This window comes from Hyperolius riggenbachi, chromosome 1, assembly GCF_040937935.1.
Source record: "Hyperolius riggenbachi isolate aHypRig1 chromosome 1, aHypRig1.pri, whole genome shotgun sequence".
In the NCBI taxonomy this organism is placed as follows: Eukaryota; Metazoa; Chordata; class Amphibia; order Anura; family Hyperoliidae; genus Hyperolius; species Hyperolius riggenbachi.
In genome coordinates, this window is record NC_090646.1 from 38255131 (window position 1) to 38281531 (window position 26401).

Genomic DNA, 26401 nt, shown 5'->3' on the forward strand with positions numbered 1-26401 from the left:
CCCCTCAGGTGATCATCTGCTGCAGTACAGTCTGAATCACCCGCTCCACGAGTGATCAGTATACATTGTCCTACTGTGCCTCGTTCGCTCCTCGGGTGAACGTATCAATACTCATCCGTGTCTCCAGCCTGCTGGAGTACTGTTTCCAGAGTTCTATAGAGATACCTCCCTCTACCAGCTCCTCTGGGATAGTGAGTATCTCTATCTATATTTACTGTTGTACCAAACACTATCTTACACCTGGGTGTCCTGTGTCTTGCTATACTTGCATTATTGGTGATTCTGCAGATCACCACATAATTAGGTATAACATCTGTATTATTGGTGATACTGTAGATCACCAATCATCATAAAATCTGTTCTTGCTGACACCGATCGTTACAGAACAGCGAACAGCAGACCAAACATTATGGACGCACTGCGTAGTCAGGATGAAGTCCTGACCACCGCGGTAAACAATCTTACCGGGGTGATCAATACCCAACAGACTCAGATCACCCAACTGTCTGTTACAGTTCAGGTACTTCAAACGACTATTGACGCAGTGCGATCCCCTCCAGTCACGGACCTTCGCATGTCCGTACCCGAAAAGTTTTCTGGACATAGATCTGACTTTCAGAATTTTAGAAATCGTGTGCTATCCTATTTTGAGTTGAGGCCTAATCTGTCAGGGTCTGAGAACCAGAGGGTAACGTTTATAAAGACCCTTTTGTCAGGAGATTCACAAACATGGGCATATGGTCTGCATGCAGAGCATGAGGCTTTATCTTCAGTGCAGGAGTTTTTTAAGGCCATGGCCGTTATTTACGACGATCCAGATGTGGCTATCACAGCTGAGAGGAAGCTAAAGACTCTCAGGCAGGGTCGTTATCCGGTGGAGAGTTATGCCGCAGAGTTTAGGAGGTGGGCTGTGTCAGCTAGATGGGGAACGTATGCCTTATTAGATTGTTTCCTGTCAGGATTGTCCAATGCAGTTTCTGATCTGATGCTAGGGCATCCTGAGCCTAAATCCTTGGACGAGGCAATTTCATTGGCAGTGCGGATTGATCACCGCATTCGCTATCAAGAACTAACCCGTGGGAAAAACGCTGTAAGATCTATTTCCTACGCCTCTTCTCCACCTCCGTCACCACAAGACGAACCGATGCAAATCGGTCATTCTAGGTTAACGCAAGTGGAAAAGAATCGCAGACGGCCAGAGAGACTCTGTCTATATTGTGCTGAGGAGGGTCACATTGTCCAGAATTGCCCTAAAAGTCTGGAAATGCTGCCACCTAGGTGTAGTCAGAGGTAATGCCCTAGGCAAGCCATTGGTACCTCTAAATAATAGTCGCTTGCTCCTTCCTTGCTCCATTACCTGGGAAGGTCGGGCCACGCCCACAGAAGCATTTGTAAACTCAGGTTCTGCAGCCAATTTTATAGATTATGACTTTGTCAAAAAAATTGGGGATCCCCTTACTCCCGTTAGACCGTCAGATTCTGATCACGGCAGTAGATGACTCTCCATTACAATGTAGACAGCCTCTTTCCCAGACTCCCTTGTTATTGTGCGAAATAGGGGTTCTACATAAGGAGAAACTACAGTTCTTTGTCCTGCAAATGGCAACTTCCACCATAATCCTCGGTATGCCCTGGTTGCAACTACACTCCCCTCAGATCGACTGGGACTGGGATCGACAGAGCTGAAAAAAAAATGTGGTATGGCAGGTAAAGGGTGTATGACAGTGCATCCTGATTGGCTGATGAGCACCTGCTGACCAATTTCAAATGTAGCTGGATGCATGTACTGCTGTGTTCTATTGCTTGTGTGTGTTGAATTTAGCATTCAGTATGGAGGCAGTGTTGGTGGGTTTTCTGGATGTGAGAGGTCCAGAGCCTGGGTGTGAGAGGTCCAGGCCCACCTGCACTCCCCTCCAGGTATCACGTGTTGGCCTTGGGGCCCCGGCCAGTGAGAGAGGTCCGGGGCCCCTAGCCATCGTGTGAACCAATCGTGTGTTTTTAAACGTTTTCTTTCAGCTCTAGGACATGGCGTACAGGTGAGCGGTTAGGGAGGGACCCCTGTGGGAGGGATGCCTGCACGGGGCGGTCCTGCTAGTGACGCAATCTTGCGATGGCGTCCAACTGAAGCCTCCCACCTGAATGCTAATGGCTGCTAGATGTGGTATGGCAGGTAAAGAGTGTATGACAGTGCATCCTGATTGGCTGACGAGCACCTTCTGACCAATTTCAAATGTAGCTGGATGCATGTACTGCTGTGTTCTATTGCTTGTGTGTGTTGAATTTAGCATTCAGTATGGAGGCAGTGTTGGTGGGTTTTCTGGATGTGAGAGGTCCAGAGCCTGGGTGTGAGAGGTCCAGGCCCACCTGCACTCCCCTCCAGGTATCACGTGTTGGCCTTGGGGCCCCGGCCAGTGAGAGAGGTCCGGGGCCCCTAGCCATCGTGTGAACCAATCGTGTGTTTTTAAACGTTTTCTTTCAGCTCTAGGACATGGCGTACAGGTGAGCGGTTAGGGAGGGACCCCTGTGGGAGGGATGCCTGCACGGGGCGGTCCTGCTAGTGACGCAATCTTGCGATGGCGTCCAACTGAAGCCTCCCACCTGAATGCTAATGGCTGCTAGATGTGGTATGGCAGGTAAAGGGTGTATGACAGTGCATCCTGATTGGCTGACGAGCACCTGCTGACCAATTTCAAATGTAGCTGGATGCATGTACTGCTGTGTTCTATTGCTTGTGTGTGTTGAATTCAGCTACAGAGCTGGTCAGCCCATTGTCGTCATCATTGTTTAGAGAAAGTTGCTGTTTGTGCCACCGAGGTTCAGGTGAAAGTATGCAGAATTTGCTGAAGTGTTTTGTCCCAAATCAGCAGATAAACTCCCACCACACTGGAGTTTTGACTGTCCCATAGAGCTAAGATCAGGTTGTATGCCTCCTAGAGGTCATCTTTATAATCTGTCAGGGCCAGAGAAGCTGGCAATGGAGGAATACATTAAGGAAAACTTGGCCAAGGGCTTTATCCGTCCTTCCCGGTCACCTGCAGGGGCTGGGTTCTTTTTTGTACAGAAAAAGGACGGTGGGCTTCGACCTTGTATTGACTATCGGGGTTGGAATAAGATCACAGTAAACAATCGTTATCCACTGCCGTTGATTGACGATTTGTTTGCCCAAGTTACCAATGCCAGTATTTTCTCTAAGTTGGACCTACGAGGGGCATACCACCTTGTACGCATTAGGAATGGTGACGAATGGAAGACGGCGTTCAACACGCCTGACAGGCACTACAAGTATCTGGTCATGCCCTTCGGGTTGCGTAATGCCCCTGCCGTCTTCCAAGAGTTGATCAACGAGGTTTTTAGAGAAGTTCTGGGGAAATTTGTGTTAGTGTATCTGGACGATATACTGATTTTCTCACCCAATCTGACAGAACATCGGAAATACGTGAAATTTGTGTTAAGAAAATTGAGACAGATCTCCTTGTATGCGAAATTAGAGAAGTGTCTGTTCGAAGTCACTAAGATCCCTTTTTTGGGATATATTATTTCCACTTCAGGTCTCTCCATGGACCCTGAAAAAGTCTCTGCTGTATTGGAATGGCCTCAACCTGTAGGATTGAAGGCACTCCAAAGGTTTCTGGTCTTTGCCAATTACTACAGGAAGTTCATCAAAGGATTTTCTTCTGTAGTGTCACCCCTCACCAGCCTTACCAAGAAAGGGGCTGACACTTACCATTGGTCAGCAGAGGCACAGTTTGCCTTTGCTACATTAAAAAGGTTATTTTGTTCTGCTCCCATTTTGAGACACGTGGATGTCACCTTCCTCTTCATTGTTGAGGTGGATGCATCAGAGATTGGGGTTGGGGCTGTGCTGTCTCAGCACTCTGGCCTTCAAGGCAAACTGCATCCCTGTGCCTTCTTTTCTCGTAGGTTCTCTCCAGCTGAGAAGAACAACGATATTGGCAACCGGGAGCTCTTGGCCATTAAGTTAGCCTTTGAGGAATGGCGTCATTGGCTTGAAGGGGCAGAACATACAATCACAGTCTATACTGATCATAAAAATTTGGAGTACATCGAGGGGGCAAAAAGGCTTAGCCCCCGACAGTCTCGCTGGTCCCTGTTCTTTTCAAGGTTCAGATTTATTATAACGTATACTCCAGGCAGTAAGAATGTCAAAGCAGATGCAATTATCTAGGTGCTTTGAGGCTGAAACAGTTCAGCCATCAACCCCTGAGACCATTTTACCTCAAAGACTGGTGGTGGCAGCCACAGAAACCTGGCAGGATTGGGCACTTACTCTAGGACCTTAACAATATATATCTGGATATCCCAGATATTCTGGATATCCCAGAAGGAAAGCCCGAGAGGGTACTGTTTGTGCCACTCCCTTTTCGCTTACAACTCCTACTGTTGTTTCACGCCCATAAGAATGCAGGGCATCCCGGGGCTGTTCGAACTCAGGATCTACTGGCCAGATGTTTATGGTGGCCTTCTTTGGCACTCGATTGCAAAGAGTTTGTGAGAGAGTGCTCTGTGTGTGCCAGAAATAAGCCCTCTCGTCAAGCACCAGTAGGTACGCTACAACCGTTGCCAGTGCCAAGTGAACCATGGACTAATTTGTCTATGGAATCTGTAGGAGAACTCCCCAGGTCTGGGGGCAAGACGGTCATCTGGGTGGTAGTTGATAGGTTCAGTAAAATGGCTCATTTCGTCCCATTGAAAGGACTCCCCTCGGCCCAGGAATTAGCTGATCTCTTCATTCAGCACATTTTCCGGCTGCATGGCATTCCGGAGAATGTGGTGTCAGATAGGGGAGTCCAGTTTGTGTCTAAATTCTGGAGAGCCGTTTGGCAGCAGCTCGATATGGACCTGTCATTTTCATCAGGCTACCACCCAGACTGCAGATCACCAATAATCAGAAAATCTGTTCTTGCTGACACCGATCGTTACACTACCCTTGGAAATTTGCATCCAATTGTGCCTTATACAAACAACCCCCCACAAGGGAGTGTGATCCGCCCCTTAAGCAAGGTCGCCTTACATCCACCTTTAGTGCGACTTAACCGTTACTAATAGTATAGTATGTTATTGATACTGCTTTATATTACTATGTACTTACTGTTCTATTCTGATTGTAAATTCTGGTTGCTATATTACCTAGTTTGCATAAAACTCCACAATGATTTTATGCTTTTCCCTGAACATGAGGAATATCTGATGGATACCACACTAGCTAGCCTCACACAGCATCACTGGTTAACCCCATGACAGTTAGATCAACATCACTAAATCTCAAGGGGCTAAATTCTCCCCAGAAACGGTATGCCCTAAGTAAATAATTGGACCTTCTAAAAACGGACATCCTCCTAAGCCAGGAAACCCACCTATTAGACACTACACAATCCAATTGCAAAATCAAAACTTTCTCTACAATTGTATTTGCTAACTTTTGTAAGAAGAAAAGAGGATTACTTGTAGCCTTCAATGCTAAACTAACAGTTACAATCAAAGAAGTTATAAAAGACCACACAGGAACGTTTATGATAATAATATGTAAAATCAGCAACACATTATGCACTTTAGTGAATGCATATGCCCCTAATTCTGGACAACTATTTTTTTTAGAAACCTCACACATAAAATCAAACAACACAGGAAAGGAACACTTGTAATAGCAGGGGACTTTAATATTTGTATTGACCTAAAACTTGACTCCTCACACCCACACAGAACTAAAAGGCCCTCACTACAAAAGATGCTCTATTTAGAAAAAACGGTATGATCCTTGGAGGGTATTGCAGGCAAATGAAAGAGACTACACACATCAATCTAGTATCCATAAATCCTGGTCACGAATTGACTTTTTTTTTGCTAGATAGAACATCCTTACAGTTCACTCAAAAATCCCAAATACATCCCATCACCTTGTCTGATCACGCCCCAATCACTCTAGATCTCCAAATCGCAGATACTCCTCCAACCTTTAATGCTTGGAAAATGAATGACTCCCTACTCTCATCTATAACAGATAAAAACCATATAAAATAAGCACTAAGAGACTACTTTCAAATAAACAATAATGATCAAGTAAGCCCCTTGACGTTATGGGCAGTGCACAAAGCCTATATTAGAGGCATCCTAATAAAACTAGGAGCTACTAGAAAAAAACAAAAAAACAGCTAAAACCCAAACTCTCCGAGATCAAATAGAGCATTATGAGAAGCATGGATGCTCGGATAGTACTTTTTAAAATCTGAATTGATTCGGATCCGGATATCCAGATATCCGGATATCCGAATCTGACCTTTTAGATATCCGAATCCGACCTTTTAGATATCCGTGTGTACGCGGATATCCAAACGTATTATCCACGGATATCTGACCTATTCTGATATCCAGATAGAAAAACCAGAAGTGCCTTTTAAAATGCTTTAAAAACATTTTTAACCTTTAAAAACACCTCCTCCCTTTCTCTCTCATTTTGTCTTCCAGGGATTTGTAGTCTGTCAAAAGCCAGCTCACATACATTGGCCAGGAATCAAACTCAGGTCAATTGCTTGGAAGGCAGCTATGCTCACAACTGTACCACCATTGGCCAGGCATTGAACCCAGGTCAACTAACATTACAGGCTGAAGCCAGCCATTTCACTCATATCTTCAACTACAAGAAAGGCCCAGGAGTAGTCTTAGCTATCGTAATATCTATGTTATGGCAGGGCCCTTATTACACTTTCTCTTACAGGGCTATGGAAACAGTTTTGCCCATGTCGCAGATAGCCCTTGCTAATTGCTATACTGTGCCAGGCCCAGCACATTCAGTGCCTAGTGTGACTGCTTGCACATTGTATTATAATACCAGTCACTGCAAACCATTCACTGCATCTGTGTGACCACATGCTGTTTTATATGGCAGTCACTGTATAGCTTTCACTGCATCTGTGTGACCGCATGCTGTTTTATATGGCAGTCACTGTATACTGTAGCTTTCACTGCGTCTGTGTGACCACATGCTGTTTTATATGGCAGTCACTGTATAGCTTTCACTGCATCTGTGTGACCGCATGCTGTTTTATATGGCAGTCACTGTATAGCGTTCACTGCATCTGTGTGACCGCATGCTGTTTTATATGGCAGTCACTGTATAGCTTTCACCGCATCTGTGTGACCGCATGCTGTTTAATATGGCAGTCACTGTATAGCTTTCACTGCATCTGTGGGACCGCATGCTGTTTTATATGGCAGTCACTGTATAGCTTTCGCTGCATCTGTGGGACCGCAAGCTGTTTTATATGGCAGTCACTGTATAGCTTTCGCTGCATCTGTGTGACCGCAAGCTGTTTTATATGGCAGTCACTGTATAGCTTTCGCTGCATCTGTGTGACCGCAAGCTGTTTTATATGGCAGTCACTGGATAGCTTTCGCTGCATCTGTGTGACCGCAAGCTGTTTTACATACCAGTCCATGCATACCCCAGGCTGAAACTTCCTCGGTGGGCCCTTAGTGTCCCAGTCCGACCCTGTTTATACCGCTTTAAGATGTTGTACAGGATATGTAATGTACAAAAGTCTATGAAACTCTCCTTCTTCCCTTTTTTGGTAGGAAGATAAAATAATGGAGTTCATATTTGAGACTTGCTTGAAGCTTTTTTAAAATGAATCTTTCAATTTTGCTACCTGAGAAATGACTTTGACCACCTCAGTGAATAAAAACAGCACAGTGATCAGATAAATGGCTTCTCAATGAGGCAGCAATTTGAGAGAGACCTAGTGATGAGTGTAATGACCTAATTACAATTACGGGAAATTTTGCATTATTTGCGTAATTACGATTATAGCTGTAATCGAAATTTTGCGAATTTCATGAAATTACGTGAAATTTTGCGTTTATGGGGAACTTTGTAATTACGATCATTTTTCATAATTATGATCGTTTACGTAACACAAGCAAATCAGAATTTCGTATTTAACACAGAAATTTGTTCGTTCTCAAAATTGTGTTCCAGTGCATGACCGCTAAGTGCACCTTGACAAAGAGTACCTGTCTTAGAAGTGGCTGCAGACAGAGCTTCCTGATACATTTTAAAGCAACAGCATGTGCAGGGGCCTTTGCATTATCAGTAACTAGCTGATGGCCCGGCATTGCCCGTGTATGCATTTGGCTGGTTTTAGCTCCACCCTCTTTTTCTAACCCTAGCACACAATTATTCAATTACTCAATGACCTAGTTTGTGAACTTTGCAGTCTTTGGCATCAATATTTTGCATTGATATGAAACAAATCTGATTGGATGTGGCTCCACCCCTTTTTATAATCTGAACCCCAGTCACCCAGTGACCAACCTTACCAGGTTTGAGGCCTGTGCCATTTACAGTGCAAGAATGGCAGCAATTAAACATTCCCCTTGAAAATCAATAGGTGAATTTTGATTGACGTGTGTAGGCTCCACCCACTTTTCTGAATATTAATCCCAGTCATCCAGTGACCAATTGTGCAACGTTTGAGAACCCTACCATTAACAGTGCAAGAATGGCTGCAGTTTACATGTTTCTAGTGAAATTTGTATTTGTCTCTGCCCAGTGATGACCGGGTGTTACCCAGTTATGTATTTGGCTGGTGTTGGCTGCCCTCACTTTTTCTAACCCTAACACACAATTACTCAAACATTCAATGACCAAGTTTGTGAGCTTGGCGGTCTTTGGCATTAATAATTTGCATTGAAATGAAACAAATCTGATTGGCTGTTTGTGGCTCCACCCCTTTTTCAGAATTTGAACCCCAGTCACCCAATGATCATCTGTATCAGGTTTGAGGCTTGTGCCGTTAACAGTGCAAGAATTGCAGCAATGCAAATATTCCCCTTGAAAATCATTAGGTGATTTTTGATTGGCTTTTGTAGGCTCCACCTACTTTTCTGAATACTAATCCCAGTCACCCAACGACCAAATGTGCAAAGTTTGAGAATCCTACCATTAACAGTGTAAGAATGGCTGCAGTTTACATTTTCCAGTGAAATTTGTATTTGTCTCCGCCCCCTTTTTGGTTATGGGAATAAAAAGTATCCTATACTTTATTCCAGGTAATGTACTATGTGTGTGCCAAATTTCATTCAAATCCGTTCAGCCATTTTTTGTGATTGAGTAACAAACATCCAAACATCCAAATATCCAAACATCCGAACTTTCCCATTTATTATATTAGTAGGATTGCAATCAGTAATTGCAATTAATCAGCGACTTTCCTGAGTTTAGTCATTACCTAAATGTGCATCATTACTAGAGATGTAGCGAACGGTTCGCCGGCGAACGGTTCCAGGTGAACATTGGGGGTTCGCGTTCGCCTGCGCCAGGCGAACTTTTCCGGAAGTTCGATTCGCCCCATAATGCACTATGAGGGTCAACTTTGACCCTCTGCATCACAGTCAGCAGGCACATTGTAGCCATTCAGGCTACAGTAAGCCCTGGAGCCCCACCCCCCCTTATATAAGGCAGCCTCTGGTGGCCATTACAGTCACTCGTGTGCCTGCTAGAGAGAGGAAAGGGACAGCTGCTGCAGACTTTTTCTCCTAGGGACAGATTAGTTAGGTTCCAGGCTGCTTTGCTTGTTCCTGACTGATTATTATTGCTTTTAAAGCACCCAGCAACAGCTCTTTTCAGAGCTCAACCTGTACATTTTTTTTTCTGTGTCAAACTGACACTTTTGTTGCATGCACAGCCTTGCTAATTGATAGTGTGTGTGCCACTGCCAGCAGCCCAGCACATTCAGTGACTACCTGTGTGTGTGACAGGGAGCTGCACATTGTACTACCCAGTACTGCATATACCCCAGTACCTGTTGTGTTTACTTAACCCTTCTCATCACTGCATATACCTAGCTTTGTGTTGAGTGAACCCAGCTCACTGCATCTAACTACCCAGTACCTGTTGTGTTTACTTAACCCACCTCATCACTGCATATACCTAGCGTTGTGTTGAGTGAACCCAGCTCACTGCATCTAAGTCTAACTACCTGTTGTGTTGAGTGAGAACCCACCTCACTGCATCTTAAGTACCTTTACTGTTCAGTGAACCCAGCTCACTGCATCTAACTACCCAGTACCTGTTGTGTTTACTTAACCCACATCATCACTGCATATACCTAGCGTTGTGTTGAGTGAACCCAGCTCACTGCATCTAACTACCTGTTGTGTTGAGTGAGAACCCACCTGGCCACCTCACTGCATCTAACTACCTGTTGTGTTGAGTGAGAACCCACCTCACTGCATCTTAAGTACCTTTACTGTTCAGTGAACCCAGCTCACTGCATCTAACTACCTGTTGTGTTGAGTGTGAACCCACCTGGCCACCTCACTGCATCTAACTACCTGTTGTGTTGAATGAGAACCCACCTCACTGCATCTTAAGTACCTTTACTGTTCAGTGAACCCAGTTCACTGCATCTAACTACCCAGTACCTGTTGTGTTTACTTAACCCACCTCATCACTGCATATACCTAGCCTTGTGTTGAGTGAACCCAGCTCACTGCATCTAACTACCTGTTGTGTTGAGTGTGAACCCACCTGGCCACCTCACTGCATCTAACTACCTGTTGTGTTGAGTGAGAACCCACCTCACTGCATCTTAAGTACCTTTACTGTTCAGTGAACCCATCTCACTGCATCTAACTACCTGTTGTGTTGAGTGAGAACCCACCTCACTGCATATAGCTAGCATACCCCCGAGATGGACAAAATGGACAAACCAGGTAGAGGAAGAGGTAGAGGCAGACCCAGAGGAAGGCCACCAGGCACCGGCAGGTCTGTGGCTGTGCGAGGTGGTGTTGCTGTGATTTCGTGCGGACCTGCCCCAAAATACAGTGCTCAGAAGAAGGCATGTGCCATCACTTCCCAAAATCGTGAGGAGGTGATTGAGTATTTAACACAGAACACCTCATCTCCCGCAGCCACCAGCGCTACAACAAGCACCACATCCGCTGCATTTGACACTTCGCAGGAGTTATTTGGTGGTGGTGGTGGTGAAATCACTGATTCCCAGCCACTACTGCAACAACAACAAGAAGGCGCAGGTACACCACCTCATACGTCTGAGTTAGGTAGCGATAGTATGGACGTAACGTGTGTGGATGGGGAAGATGGTGGACCACCTGAAGTTGGTGCACTTGAGGAGGTGTCTGAGGAAAGCGCAGCTGGCCAGGAGGATTATGATGACGATTATACGGATACCACATATGTTCCCGGTAGAGGAGATGACCAGGGGGACAGTTCAGAGGAGGAGTCAGAGAGGAGTAGGAGGAGACGACTCCATGATAGAAGCATAGGGAGCTCGTCCTCAGAAACAGCTGGGGGCAGTGTCCAGCTATGGCCAGGGAGCACACATGCCCTTCAACGTCAGCTGCTGATGCCACCGTAGCGCCATCAGCCCAGGGGGGCTCAGCGGTTTGGAAATTTTTTAACGTGTGTGTCTCAGATCGGAGCAAAGCCATCTGTTGTCTCTGCCAGCAAAAATTGAGCCGTGGAAAGGCCAACTGTCACATAGGGACAAGTGCTTTACGAAGGCACCTGGAGAGAAGGCACAAACAGCTATGGCAAGAACACCTGAGGAAAAGCAGCACCCCTCAAAAGACAAGCCGCGGAGAACAACCGCGGCAGCCGCCACAGGGGGCTTCTGCTGCTCCACGTTCCCATGGTATTGTTCGTGGCTGGGGGGAGGAAGAATGGATACACTTTTAAACAATTTAAAAATACAACCATCTAAACTTTCAAACAATTTAAAAATACAACCATCTAAACTTGTAAACAATTTAAAAATACAACCATCTAAACTTTCAAACAATTTAAAAATACAACCATCTATCATTTTCAAAAAATTTAAAAAAAAAGGGCAAAAAAAATTGCCCTCCGTAAAACATTCTTGGCAAATGCTTTCGACTTGGTTTGTCTTCCGCTGGCTCAAGGGTCCATCTGACCACAGATGCCTGGTCTGCAAAGCACGGTCAGGGCAGCTACAGCATGGGTCTCAGCAGGCTCCCACTTCAGGCCGGAATCCAACCTTCATTCCCCGCTGTCACAATGGCAGACTTGCCCTCCATATGATTCTCGTGAAAGGAGATCTTTTAAATTGCCAACCATATACTAATTTCCTGCCATAACTGGTACTCGTTAAAGGATTTCAAGTTAATTCATTTCAAATACACAGCAGGGCCTCAAAAGTCCTTCTCCTGTATTGTTATTTTTGGTCACTACCTCGGGGCGGTCGTGCATGCCTGCCTGCTGCCCTCCTTGGATGTGTAGTGGTAGCCGTTGCTCAGGCTCCACACCGGATTCAAACCCTCATTCCCCGGCCATTACCTGGGGTCACAATGCCAGACTTGCCCGCCTCCATAGGATTCTCATTGTAGCAGTACTGAACAAGTACACAGCAAGTAGAAAATGTAATTTAAAAACAAAACGTAAGCTTTTTAACAATGCCATGGAAAGTTGATAAGGCAGTCACACATTACCTGACATCACTGAGTGAGGAAGAGCAATCTCGCCATGTTGTGCAGTAGTCCAGCATGGCCGCCACTACACAAACAGCTGGTAACTTGCGGTGCGTTACACAGTTAGTTTGGTGTGTCAATGTGAAGCAGTACTCTAATTACACTACCTGATTGATGTATACACATGCAAGATGTTTTAAAGCACGTTAGGCCTGCAATTTAGCATTCAATGTGATTTCTGCCCTTAAAACGCTGCTTTGCGTCACATCCAGATTTTTCCCCGGGACTTTTGGCATGTATCCCACTCCGCCATGCCCCCTCCAGGTGTTAGACCCCTTGAAACATCTTTTCCATCACTTTTGTGGCCAGCATAATTTTTTCTATTTTTCAAAGTTCGCCTCCCCATTGAAGTCTATTGCGGTTCGCAAACTTTTCCGCGAACCGAACCTTCCACGGAAGTTCGCGAACCCGGTTCGCGAACCGAAAATCGGAGGTTCGCGACATCTCTAATCATTACTATTAAAAATTAAATTACTTCCATTTTAGTAATTAACCCATTCGCGTTCCATCGTTTTCACTTGAGAAATGTTCACCTCCAATTCATTAGCCTATAACTTTATCACTACTTATCACAATGAACTGATCTATATCTTGTTTTTTCCGCCACCAATTAAGCTTTCTTTGGGGGGTACATTTGCTAAGAGCCACTTTACTGTAAATGCATTTTAACAGGAAGAATAAGAAAAAACTGAAAAAATGCATTATTTCTCAGTTTTCAGCCATGATAATTTTAAAATAATACATGCCTCTATAATTAAAACTCACGTATTGTATTTGCCCATATGTCCCGGTTATTACACCGTTAAAATTATGTCCCTATCACAATGTATGGCGACAATATTTTATTTGGAAATAAAGGTGCATTTTTTTCCGTTTTTCATCCATCACTATTTACAAGTTTAAAATAAAAAAAACATATATAGAAATATTTCATCTTTACATTGATATTTAAAAAGTTTAGACCCTTAGGTAAATATTTACATGTATTTTTATTGTAATGTTTTTTTTAATATTAAATATTTTGTTTGGGTAGTTCTGGGAGGGTGGGAGGTAACCAATAGGTTTATAATGTAAATGTGTGTTGATTTTCATTTTTTTTACTTTTAGTTGTAGTATTACTTTTTGGCCACAAGATGGCGGCCATGGTTTTGTTTACAGGACGTCACTCTAAGCGTAACACACACTTAGAGCGACGCATGGGGGAGGTAACAGCCAGAAAAGGCGCAGCTTCCGAGAGAAGCTGTCGCCTTTTCAGCGGGGGAGAGGAATCAGTGATCGGGCACCATAGCCCAATTCACTGATTGCCTGGCTAACGGACCGCGGGCTGGGAGCGCGCGTGCACGCGCGCGCTCGGCCGCGGGAGCGCGCGGTAGCGCGCATGGTTCCTGGACGTAGTTTCTACGTCCAGGAACCAAAATAGGTTAAAATAACTTTGTTTCTATAGAAAACAAGAAATTACTAACGGTCACATTAAACACAAATTTACGAAATCAACATTTCGCTAATGAAATTCTGATTTACGATTTGTATGGCAATTACCAAATTACGAATTTGTGCCGTAGCGTCAAAATTCGCATCCATAATTAAGGAAACGTGAAGTTATGAAAATGTTGGCTCAACACTAGAGGGATGCTAACATCGATACCCGAGCTGTCACCTGAGGAGGGATTGTTTTTTGACCCTGACAGGTAATAATTATCACATGTGTGTACTTAGCTGTTAGACTGGTGCATTCTTTTCCCATTCAGTCTTTCACATAGTGATGCCCACCGTCTCCCTCCCCTCCATATATGCTTCTTAGATAAGCAGCTTCTCATGCTTTTTTATACTCCAAATAACCAAAGTAGCTATTGGCTGTTCCACTAGATTAGATTTTTTAATTGTTATATTTAGTAATTTGTGTATTTTTTAGCAGTGTACAACTTGCCAGTCTTCTGGGTTCCTGGCCAATGAGTTTTGTAAATCGTATTGCTAGCATCAAATTTATGATTAGCAGGGTTTGCTCGTCGCGAGCTTGTGATCACGAGCCGTTTTTGCGAGGTTGTAATCAGCAATTGTGATCGGCTCTCGATCACTATTGCCAGTCACGAATGCACTAGTGATTGAACTTGTGATAACAAGTTACTCATAATCACGAGCTTGTGACCACGGTAGTCAGGGAAATGTCATCGTATGACATTGTTGGGCCAATCAGAGTGCCCCCAGTCGAGGCCCTAGAAACAAATCAGAGGAGGGGAGCCTGGCCCTCCCCTCTTCTATATAAGGTGGCGGCCATCTTGAGGATCTCGTCCTTGCTTGTGACTTGTGGTACTGGGAGCATCTCCAGTGCTGCTGTTCGCCTGAGCAAGTGCTTTTCACTGTGAAAACAGAGCGTTTTGCATCCAAAACACATTTTTTGTATTGCTGTATAGAAAGATAGTGATTTGATTGTGTTAGTCAGTCTGTGTAGCTGAGTGTATTTACTGTATACAGTGCTAGGCTAGCATAGCTGAGGTGTGTGCAGGCAAAGCCTGCTAGGGCCTTTTTCACATCAGAGCTGGCGTTGGAGAACGCTCAACGCATACGTTTTGTGCTGTGTGTTTTAATGAGTTTTGATATATGTTGCACTGCAGTAAGTGTGTGTTTTTAATGCGTTTTCGATGCGTCACAGCACATAGTAAAACGCAGGTCATTTTTTTTTCTTTTTTCTTTTCAACTTTCTACCACGTTCCTCTGTTGCATTCTGGGATTTTATGCCTGTGTTGAAAACGTTTTTAAAACGCACATAGCTTGCGCTTTACATTGACTATCATTGTAACGCTAGCGTCGGACGAAAAACAGCACCTGGGTGCATTGTACCGCACCGCACACAAATGCAGCGTTATATGTGAAAGGTAAAATGAAAGTCTATGGACTTTCATTTTACCTTGGTAAACGCAAACTTTAGCCGTTGCGTCAAAATCTCAGAAAATCTGCACAGATGTGAAAGAGGCCTAGGTAGCCTAGTAGTAGCTTGTAGGTAGGTTAGGGATTAGTTCTTGATTATTTATCAGTTACTGTGTTAGTTTAGTGTTAGACTAGCATATACTGTAGTCAGTCAGGGCTGCAGCATCTGTCTCTCAGTCTCACTGTGCTTCTGTAGTGCTGCCTTTGAGTGTGTGACAGTTAGGCAGTCTTACTGTGTCACTTATAGAGATGTCGCAAACCTCCGATTACCAGTTCGCGAACACCGTTCACAAACTTTCGCGGACGGTTCAGTTCGCACGAAATTTTGCGAACCGCAATAGACTTCAATGGGGAGGTGAACTTCAAAATTTTGAAACATTTCTGCTGACTAGAAAAATGATAGAAAAGATGTTTCATGGGGTCTGATACCTGGAGGAAGACATGATTGAGTGAAATACACATCAAAAGTCCCAGGCAAAAATCTAGATTTCACATAAATCCCTATTTTAAGGTCACAAATCTCATTCAATATTCAATTACAGGCCTACACTGCTTTACAACTTCAGGCAGTGTATCCCTCTCTCCCTTCTCCCTCACCCTGGAGGGAGGAGGATATCATCTTCCAGGGAATTGTAGAATTTCAAAAGCCAGCTTATATACCTTAGCCGGGAATTGAACCCAGGTCTGAGTGCATGGTAGATAGCTATCTCTTAACCGCTATACCACCACCAACACTACATTTGGACACCAGCCTAGCATGTACCATTATGATATATCCTAGAGAAAAATGAGCTTGCTTAAAGATTTGTAGGCTTTCAAAAGCCAGCTTACATACCTTGGCCGGGAACTGAACCCAGGTCTGAGTGCGTGGTAGATCGCTCTCTTAACCGCTATACCACCACCAACACTACATGCTGAAGCCAGCCTAGCATGGACCATTGTGATATACCCAAGAGAAAAATGAGCTTGCTTAAGGATGTGTAGTATGTAAAAAGCATCATTTCATATCAAACAGGGTTTGCTGTTATAATAATTTCTTGGAATTAGTGCTGTGGTACCGCTGCCAGGTTCCATGGCCTTCTCTGATACCAGCTAATTAGTCTTCTACTCATGCCAATGTAACATGCATGATGCAAAAAAAAAAAAAAAATAGATATGCAAAACGGAGGAAGAAGAAGAAGAAGAAGAACTTACATGGATCACATTACTATCACACACAATATATACATATTTTATAAACCTTACCACATACATAATTGTTCTTTTTAATTTAAAAAAAAAAACCATGATGCATCATGCATCATTTCATATCAAACAGGGTTTATAGGCAACTTAAAGGGAATTCGTGATTATCAGTCATAATTCGTGATTCGTGAAAACGCGTTCGAGTCAGATATCCATTTTTATCTGTGATCACGACCAATTTGTGAGTGGGCAGAGTCATGATTGTGATCACTCGAATAAGTGATTGGAGGTATTCAAGCACCACTGACGATTAGCATGTATGTTTCATAAAACAATGATATTTGAAAAGGAAAATAATGGAACAACTTTTTACATTAAAAAATAACAGTTACTGGTCTCCTCATTCAGTTCCCAAACTTGTACAAAGTGATGTTGTCACATCTGCTCTGTTACTAACACCGAGCAATGCCTCCGTCGCTGTACCAACATTTGTGAAACGTTGTGAATATTAGGGCCCGTTTCCACTATCGCGAATCTGCATGCGTTGCCCGCATGCGGATTCGCACAGTCAGTACAATTGGATGGGACTGTTTCCACTTGTGCGTTTCCCCGCACGTTTTTCTGTGCAGAAAAAATCTGCATGGTAGGGCCCTCAGAATTCGCCTGCGTGTGGAATGCAGGCGAATCGCACGCAATGTATTTAATAGGGAAATCGCATGCGTTTTCCCCATGCGTTTTTTGCCACGAATTCGCATGCGATTTCGCATAGGTATTAATGTTAATTTACACAGGCAGTGACATGGTTAAATTCGCATACAGCCTTACCTATGCGAAATCGCGGCAAAAAACGCATGCGGAATCGCACCCGCATGCGATTTGCCTGCGGTGATTCGCCGGCGATTCCGCAACGCTATAGTGGAAACGGGCCCTTAAACTGAAGAATAAAACACATGTGTAAACAATTTTGCATGTTGGCTTTGCATTAAAGCGGATCGCCATCCTAATTTATAAGATCCTGCAGCTGTGCTGTAAGCAAAAGTTATATTTACCTGCGATGTGTTGTCCCATAAGGCTGTCCCCGGAACCACTTCCCCTTCACTTTACTTCCGGAGCCTGGCCCCGCCTTCCCTCTCTGAAAGGCTGCAGGATCTTATAAATTAGGATGAATATCCACTTTTAACTCCCTGGCGGTACCCATGAGGAGCTACCCTCGGGCTAGTTGCCAGGAGCTCAATGCAGAGCAATGGAGTGCAGCAGGCATTTTTACTCACCTCCCAGGGATCCAGACGCAGGCAGCCATTCTACTTCCTCTCCATGGAGGCTCTTAGTCACTCTGGTGAGATCGCCATCAGTGATATCCCTACAAGGTAACAGCGCCACCCGGAGGACAGAGGGAAAATTGCAGCGCTGGATCCCAGGGAGGTGAGTAAGTGCTGGGGCTGCTGCTGGCTTTCTGGTGGCAGGATTTTTTCCTGATTTTAGGGTCTGAAACGTTCAGAAAATACCCTAAGATCCAGAAATAATATACCGCCAGGTAGGTTAAGTTCAAGGAAATACAAATATTGTCAAAATTCTGTTTTGATTTGCATTTTACCCAGCATGAGATGAGAATGTGTATGGAATTTGTGTGGTTTCTTACATACACATTACTGGTGTAATTACACAAACACTGCTGAATCTGAACCCTTCCACTGGCTACAACAATAACAGTTGCATAACTGAGTTAAGAATAGAAAGTGTACCAGTTGTGTTGGAGATGTGGCCATCAGGACACGGGACACACTCATAGCAGCAAATGTGAAGGGAAGATCCAGACATTTTTCTGCTCCCAGGCAAGCAGGGGTCATTGCATAGAGATACTGGGGGCTGAAATCAGACACAGAAATACAAGTTTAAACATGTTATTGTCAACCAGAGTCAGGACAAGGCCCTCCAGCAACCAAGGCTGAGACACCAAAGTGCGCCCCTCCATCCCTCCCACTCCAGCTGTCACACACTGATTGCTATTAGAGTAAGAGGCGCCCCATGGCCACCAACACACCCAGTACCTTAATCTCTAGTTAGCTGGCTTGCAGTCACTGTCATGTATCCCCTTTTCTTATTTGCCTCTGCTTCAAACAAAATAAGGGAATGATAGCTGAGTGAGTTGTGCGTCCCCTCCTACACTGCACCCTGAGGCTGGAGCCTCTCTCGCCTCTGCCTCAGCCCGCCCTGCACCCCCTCCTACACTGCGCCCTGAGGCTGGAGCCTCTCTCGCCTCTGCCTCAGCCCCGCCCTGTTGTCAACACAGCAAAATTACTTTCCATGACCCAAATTTTATACTAAAACAGAGCAGTCTGCATTGTAACACTATGGGCTCGATTCACAAAGCGGTGCTAACCCAGTTAGAGACTTTAGGCGTGATAACCATTTTTATCATGCCTAAACTCAGTTTAGGCATGATAAGTTTAGGCATGATAAGTTTAGGCATGCTAAGTTTAGATAAGTTTAGATCGCATGCAAAGTCCCGCATGCAAAGCAGCGCCATTAAACTCTATGCAAAGTGCACCAGACTTTGCTAGCGCAAAACTTTTGATCAGCTGTGCACTGCGGTGCTAACCCAGTTGGTGCTTAAACTTATCACGCCTAAAAACTTATCACACCTAAACTTATCACACCTAAACTTATCATGCCTAAACAGAGTTTAGGCGTGATAAAGGGCTTTTCACCAGGGTGCTAACTGTTAGCACCGCTTTGTGAATCAAGCCCATCATGCCTAAACTTATCATGCCTAAACTTATCATGCCTAAACTTATCACACCTAAACTTATCACACCTAAACTTATCATGCCTAAACTGAGTTTAGGCATGATAAAGGGCTTTTCACCAGCGTGCTAACTGTTAGCACCGCTTTGTGAATCAAGCCCATCATGCCTAAACTTATCATGCCTAAACTTATCATGCCTAAACTTATCACGCCTAAACTGGCTTTTCACCAGCGTGGTGCAATGGTTATCACACCTGGGGCTCGATTCACCAAGCGGTGCTAACCCAGTTATCACGCCTAAAGGACTTTAGGCGTGATGACCTCTTCACCACTGAGTTAGCACCGTTTTTGCCTGCACTTCGCGCGAAGTTATCGCGCGTAAAGTTTTGCGCGCGCACCCGCACAGGCGCGCGCGCAAAGTCCCATAGGGTTTAATGGGCGCATCGCGCGAAGTGCGGGGCGCTTCGCGCGCACGCACGCGGGAGCGCGCGCAAAACTTTACGCGCGGAAACTTCGCGCGAAGCCCTTCTTATCATGCCTAAAGTGACTTTAGGCGTGAAGAGGGCCTTTTCACCACGGTGCTAACACTTTGCACCGCTTGGTAAATCGAGCCCCTAGGGCTCGATTCACAAAGCGGTGCTAACCCAGTTAGAGACTTTAGGCATGATAACCATTGCACCGCTCTGGTGAAAATTCAGTTTAGGTGTGATAAGTTTAGGCATGATAAGTTTAGGTGTGATAAGTTTAGGCATGCTAAGTTTAGATAGGTTTAGATCGCTTGTAAAGTCCCGCACGCAAAGCAGCGCCATTAAACTTTATACGAAATGCACCAGTCTTTGCTAGCGTAAAACTTTTGATCAGCTGTGCACTGCGGTGCTAACGCAGTTGGTGCTTAAACTTATCATGCCTAAACTTATCACACCTAAACTTATCATGCCTAAACTTATCACACCTAAACTTATCACACCTAAACTTATCATGCCTAAACTGAGTTTAGGCATGATAAAGGGCTTTTCACCAGGGTGCTAACTGTTAGCACTGCTTTGTGAATCAAGTCCCTAAAGTCTCTAACTGGGTTAGGACCGCTTTGTGAATCGAGCCCTAAGTGTACTAGGCCTCATTGTTGTTGTGTTACCCTGCAGCAAAACAGGGTACCGCAATGCACACTTGCAAGGCAAGTGTAAAAGGAGCCTTAGGGCTCGATTCACAAAGCGGTGCTAACCCAGTTAGAGACTTTGGGCCTGATTCACAAAGCGGTGCTAACAGTTAGCACCCTGGTGAAAAGCCCTTTATCATGCCTAAACTCAGTTTAGGCATGATAAGTTTAGGTGTGATAAGTTTAGGGGCCTGATTCACAAAGCGGTGCTAACAGTTAGCACCCTGGTGAAAAGCCCTTTATCATGCCTAAACTCAGTTTAGGCATGATAAGTTTAGGTGTGATAAGTTTAGGTGTGATAAGTTTAGGCATGATAAGTTTAGGTGTGATAAGTTTAGGTGTGATAAGTTTAAGCGCCAACTGCGTTAGCACCGCAGTGCACAGCTGATCAAAAGTTTTACGCTAGCAAAGACTGGTGCACTTCGTATAAAGTTTAATGGCGCTGCTTTGCGTGCGGGACTTTGCAAGCGATCTAAACTTATCTAAACTTAGCATGCCTAAACTTATCACACCTAAACTTATCATGCCTAAACTTATCACACCTAGGGCTCGATTCACAAAGCGGTGCTAACCCAGTTAGCATGCCTAAAAGACTTTAGGCATGATAACCATTGCACCATGCTGGTGAAAAGCCAGTTTAGGCGTGATAAGTTTAGGTGTGATAAGTTTAGGTGTGATAAGTTTAGGCATGCTAAGTTTAGATAAGTTTAGATCGCTTGCAAAGGCCCGCACGCAAAGCAGCGCCATTAAACTTTATACAAAGTGCACCAGTCTTTGCTAGCGTAAAACTTTTGATCAGCTGTGCACTGCGGTGCTAACGCAGTTGGCGCTTAAACTTAGCATGCCTAAACTTATCACACCTAAACTTATCATGCCTAAACTTATCACACCTAAACTTATCACACCTAAACTTATCATGCCTAAACTGAGTTTAGGCATGATAAAGGGCTTTTCACCAGCGTGCTAACTGTTAGCACCGCTTTGTGAATCAAGCCCCTAAACTGGCTTTTCACCAGAGCGGTGCAATGGTTATCATGCCTAAAGTCTCTAACTGGGTTAGCACCGCTTTGTGAATCGAGCCCTAGGGGCTCGATTCACCAAGCGGTGCTAACCCAGTTATCACGCCTAAAGGACTTTAGGCGTGATGACCTCTTCACCACTGAGTTAGCACCGTTTTTGCCTGCACTTCGCGCGAAGTTATCGCGCGCAAAGTTTTGCGCGCGCACCCGCACAGGCGCGCGCGCAAAGTCCCATAGGGTTTAATGGGCGCATCGCGCGAAGTGCGGGGCGCTTCGCGCGCACGCACGCGGGAGCGCGCGCAAAACTTTACGCGCGGAAACTTCGCGCGAAGCCCTTCTTATCATGCCTAAAGTGACTTTAGGCGTGAAGAGGGCCTTTTCACCACGGTGCTAACACTTTGCACCGCTTGGTAAATCGAGCCCTAGGTGTGATAAGTTTAGGCATGATAAGTTTAGGTGTGATAAGTTTAGGCATGATAAGTTTAAGCGCCAACTGCGTTAGCACTGCAGTGCACAGCTGATCAAAAGTTTTACGCTAGCAAAGTCTGATGCACTTTGTATAAAGTTTAATGGCGCTGCTTTGCGTGCGGGACTTTGCAAGCGATCTAAACTTATCTATACTTATCATGCCTAAACTTATCACACCTAGGGCCTGATTCACAAAGCGGTGCTAACAGTTAGCACCCTGGTGAAAAGCCCTTTATCATGCCTAAACTCAGTTTAGGCATGATAAGTTTAGGTGTGATAAGTTTAGGTGTGATAAGTTTAGGCATGATAAGTTTAGGTGTGATAAGTTTAGGCATGCTAAGTTTAGATAAGTTTAGATCGCTTGCAAAGTCCCGCACGCAAAGCAGCGCCATTAAACTTTATACGAAGTGCACCAGACTTTGCTAGCGTAAAACTTTTGATCAGCTGTGCACTGCGGTTCTAACGCAGTTGGCGCTTAAACTTATCATGCCTAAACTTATCACACCTAAACTTATCATGCCTAAACTTATCACACCTAAACTTATCACACCTAAACTTATCATGCCTAAACTGAGTTTAGGCGTGATAAAGGGCTTTTCACCAGCGTGCTAACTGTTAGCACCGGTTTGTGAATCAGGCCAGGGGTCGAGTCCTGCATGAACGAGGGTAGTCGGCATCCACTTACTTTTTCCTCAGCGCACCCTGGCTCGTGTGGAGGGGAGCAGCGCAGAGAAGGAAAGCTATGGGGACAGCGGGGAAGGGCGGACGTCTCCCCCCCCCCTTCCCTCACCTAGGGGCTCTCCTTCCTGGCTCTCCCCTCCGGTATTTTTAAAGTTCGGCGGCTAAAGTGGGCGGAAAATTACCGCCCTTCTTGCAGCTGCAACTCGCAGGGGACGCTCTGCTCTGTGCGCGGCTAGAGCTAGTCTGGTCTTGATTAGACCAGACTAGCCACGCACAGAGCAGAGCGTCCCCTGCGAGTTGCGACTGCAAGAACAGCGGTAAGTCTCCGCCCACTTTAGCCGCCAAACTTTAAAAATACCGGAGGGGAGAGCCAGGAAGGAGAGCCCCTAGGTGAAGGAAAGGGGGAGGGGGTGAGACGTCCGCCCTTCCCCGCTGTTCCCACAGCTCTCCTTCTCTGCGCTGCTCCCTTCCTGCTGGGGGGGACGCCTGGCTACCTGGGGACATATACCCCTGGCTACATATACTGGGCACATATACCCCTGACTACATATACTGGGCACATATCCCCCTGGCTACATATACAGGGCACATATCCCCCTGGCTACATATACTGGGCACAAATACCCCTGGCTACATATACTGGGCACATATACCCCTGACTACATATACTGGGGACATATACCCCTGACTACATATACTGGGCACATATCCCCCTGGCTACATATACTGGGCACATATACCCCTGGCTACATATACTGGGAAGATATACCCCTGACTACATATACTGGGCACATATACCCCTGACTACATATACTGGGCACATATCCCCCTGGCTACATATAATGGGGACATATACCTCTGACTACATATACTGGGCACATATACCCCTGACTACATATACTGGGGACATATCCCCCTGGCTACATATACTGGGCACATATCCCCCTGGCTACATATACTGGGGACATATACACCTGACTACATATACTGGGCACATATACCCCTGACTACATATACTGGGCACATATCCCCCTGGCTACATATAATGGGGACATATACCTCTGACTACATATACTGGGCACATATACCCCTGCCTAAATATACTGGGCACATATCCCCCTAACTATATATACTGAGGACATATTCCCCTGCCTATATATACTGGGCACATATACCCTGTGGCTACATATACTGGGGACAGCTATACACCTGGCTACATATACTGGGGACTACTACACACCTGGCTACTTATGGAACATTTACACCTGGCCACCTATTCTGTGGACATCTATACACCTGGCTATCTATTCTGGGGACATTATACACCTGGCTACCTATTCTGGGGACAACTATACTCATGGCTTCTTCTACTGGGGACACCTGTAGACCTGGCTACCTATGCTGGGGGTACCTATTTTTGGGGGAACTGCTGTCAGATTATGTGTATGTTAGGGGAACGGCTGCTGCCAGATTTTGCGTATTGTGGGGAACTGCTTCCAGATTGTGTATGTTTGGGGGACCACTGCTGACAGATTACATGTATTTTGGGTGTTACGTGTATTTTGGGTGATCCGCTGTCAGGTTTCGCGTATTTTGGGGAATTGCTTCCAGATTATGTGTACTGCCACATTGTCTATTTTGGGGGAACCACTGCCATATTATCTGTATTTTGGAGGAACTTCTACCAGATTACGTTTCTTTTTGGTAAAATGCTGTCAGATTACATCTATTTTTGGGGGATACACTACGGCAGAGCTCAAACTTCCCCGGCAGACCTTTTACATCACTGCTTGACCACGCCCATTTTTGGCAAAGGTTTTTGGAGTGAGTCCACTCACTTCTTTTCCTAGGACTAGACCCCTGAATCAGGCCCTATATGTTATTCCAGGTAATGTACTATGTGTGTGCCAAATTTCATTCAAATCCGTTCAGCCATTTTTGCGTGATCAAGTAACAAACATCCAAACATCCGAACATCCAAACTTTCCCATGTATAATATTAGTAGGATAAACAGGTCCCAAACAATATAAAACGTGAAACTCTTGAAAACCATACATCGCCAAGTATGCATTTTATTTTTTTAATTTGTAGACATAACTTTGACCCACATGGGTAGCTGAAAACATAGTTTGCTTCCCTAACAAACTTAGTTTTGTGTTTAGGTCAGGTCTAAATATAATTATGTAACATTTTGGAAAAAATATACAACTGAGAAGTCCAGCACTAGATGCCATAATAGAAAACACCTGCACAGCCACCATGTATTTCCCTTTGGTGCTCAGATAGGCCGGGATCATGGCAATCCAGACACTGCAGAACACCAGCATGCTGAACGTGATGTACTTGGCTTCATTAAAACTGTCCGGTAATGTCCTGGCTAAAAATGCTATTATGAAACTAAAAGCTGCCAGGATCCCCATATATCCCATCACAGCATAGAACCCAATAACTGACCCTTCATTACACTGAATGACAATCGTTTCCTGATAAGATTGAGTGTCTCTCTCCTGGAAGGGAGGAGAAACAGACAACCAAGTCACACAGATTATTACTTGTACTAATGAGCATAGAAACACTATAAAATTTGATAATTTGGTTCCTATCCACTTTTTCCAGGACTTCCCAGGTTTGGTGGCTTTAAAAGCAATGCAAACCATGATACTTTTAGCAAGCAGAGAAGATATGGCTGCTGAGAAGATGACACCAAAAGACGTCACACGCAGCCTGCAGGTTACATCTACTGGAGGACCGAGGAACAAGAAGACACAGAGGAAGCTCAGCATGATGGAGACCAGGAGAAGATAGCTCAGGTTCCTGTTATTGGCTTTAACAATGGGGGTGTCCTGGTAATATGCAAAAACTGCCAATATTAAACCAGCCAGAAGACAACATAAAATGGAGATTGATGAAAATACAGCAGCAATCCCATCCTCCGTGTAGGAGAGGAACTCCTCCAGTTTTGGAATACAGCGATTCATCTCCTCGTTTGGCCATTTGTCTTCAGGACATTGCCTGCAGTTCTCACTGTCTGCAACCAGAACATAATAAACACAATGGCATTATTTATTAAAAAAACACAATAGCAATTAAATAATAATGAGTTGAAAACCTCTTTGAGATTGTGATCCTCTAGGTCAGAGTTCCCCAACCCTGTCAAGGCCCACCAACAGTACATGTTTTGAAGAAAACCACAAACATGCACAGGTGGGGTAATCAGTGTCTCAGCAGAGCTGATTAACCTCCTTGCTGGTTATCCCGAGCTCAGCTCGGGGTAACCTGCGTAGGAGGATTGCTCAGGCCCCCGCTGGGCCGATTTGCATAATTTTCTTTCCTACACGCAGCTAGCACCACGATCGCCGCCGCTACCCACCGCGCCGAGCCACCTCCCCCCCCCCAAACCCCTGCACAGCCTGGCCAATCAGGGCCAGGCAGCGCTGAGGGGTGGATCGGGATTCCCTATGACGTCCCGACGTCGGTGACGTCATCCCGCCCCGTCGCCATGGAGACCAGGGAAGCCCAGCAGGAAATCCCATTCTGAACGGGATTTCCTGCTTACTCCGATCGCCGAAAGCGATCGGAGTGGCTGCAGAGCTGCCGCTGCTCAGCGGCTATCATGTAGCGAGCCCTGGGCTCGCTACATGATTTAAAAAAAATAAATTAAAAAAAAAGTGCTGCGCTGCCTCCTTGCCGGGGAA

At 45.1% G+C, this 26401-nt stretch overlaps 1 protein-coding gene across 1 annotated transcript; it reads right to left on the reverse strand.

The window, feature by feature from the left end:
- Nucleotides 1-24778: 24778 nt before the first annotated feature.
- Nucleotides 24779-25684, reverse strand: LOC137546612 (vomeronasal type-2 receptor 26-like). Its single transcript, XM_068269316.1, has one exon. The coding sequence runs from the start codon at nt 25682-25684 to the stop codon at nt 24779-24781; it is 906 nt and encodes a 301-aa protein (XP_068125417.1).
- Between the last annotated feature and the right edge of the window lie 717 nt (nt 25685-26401).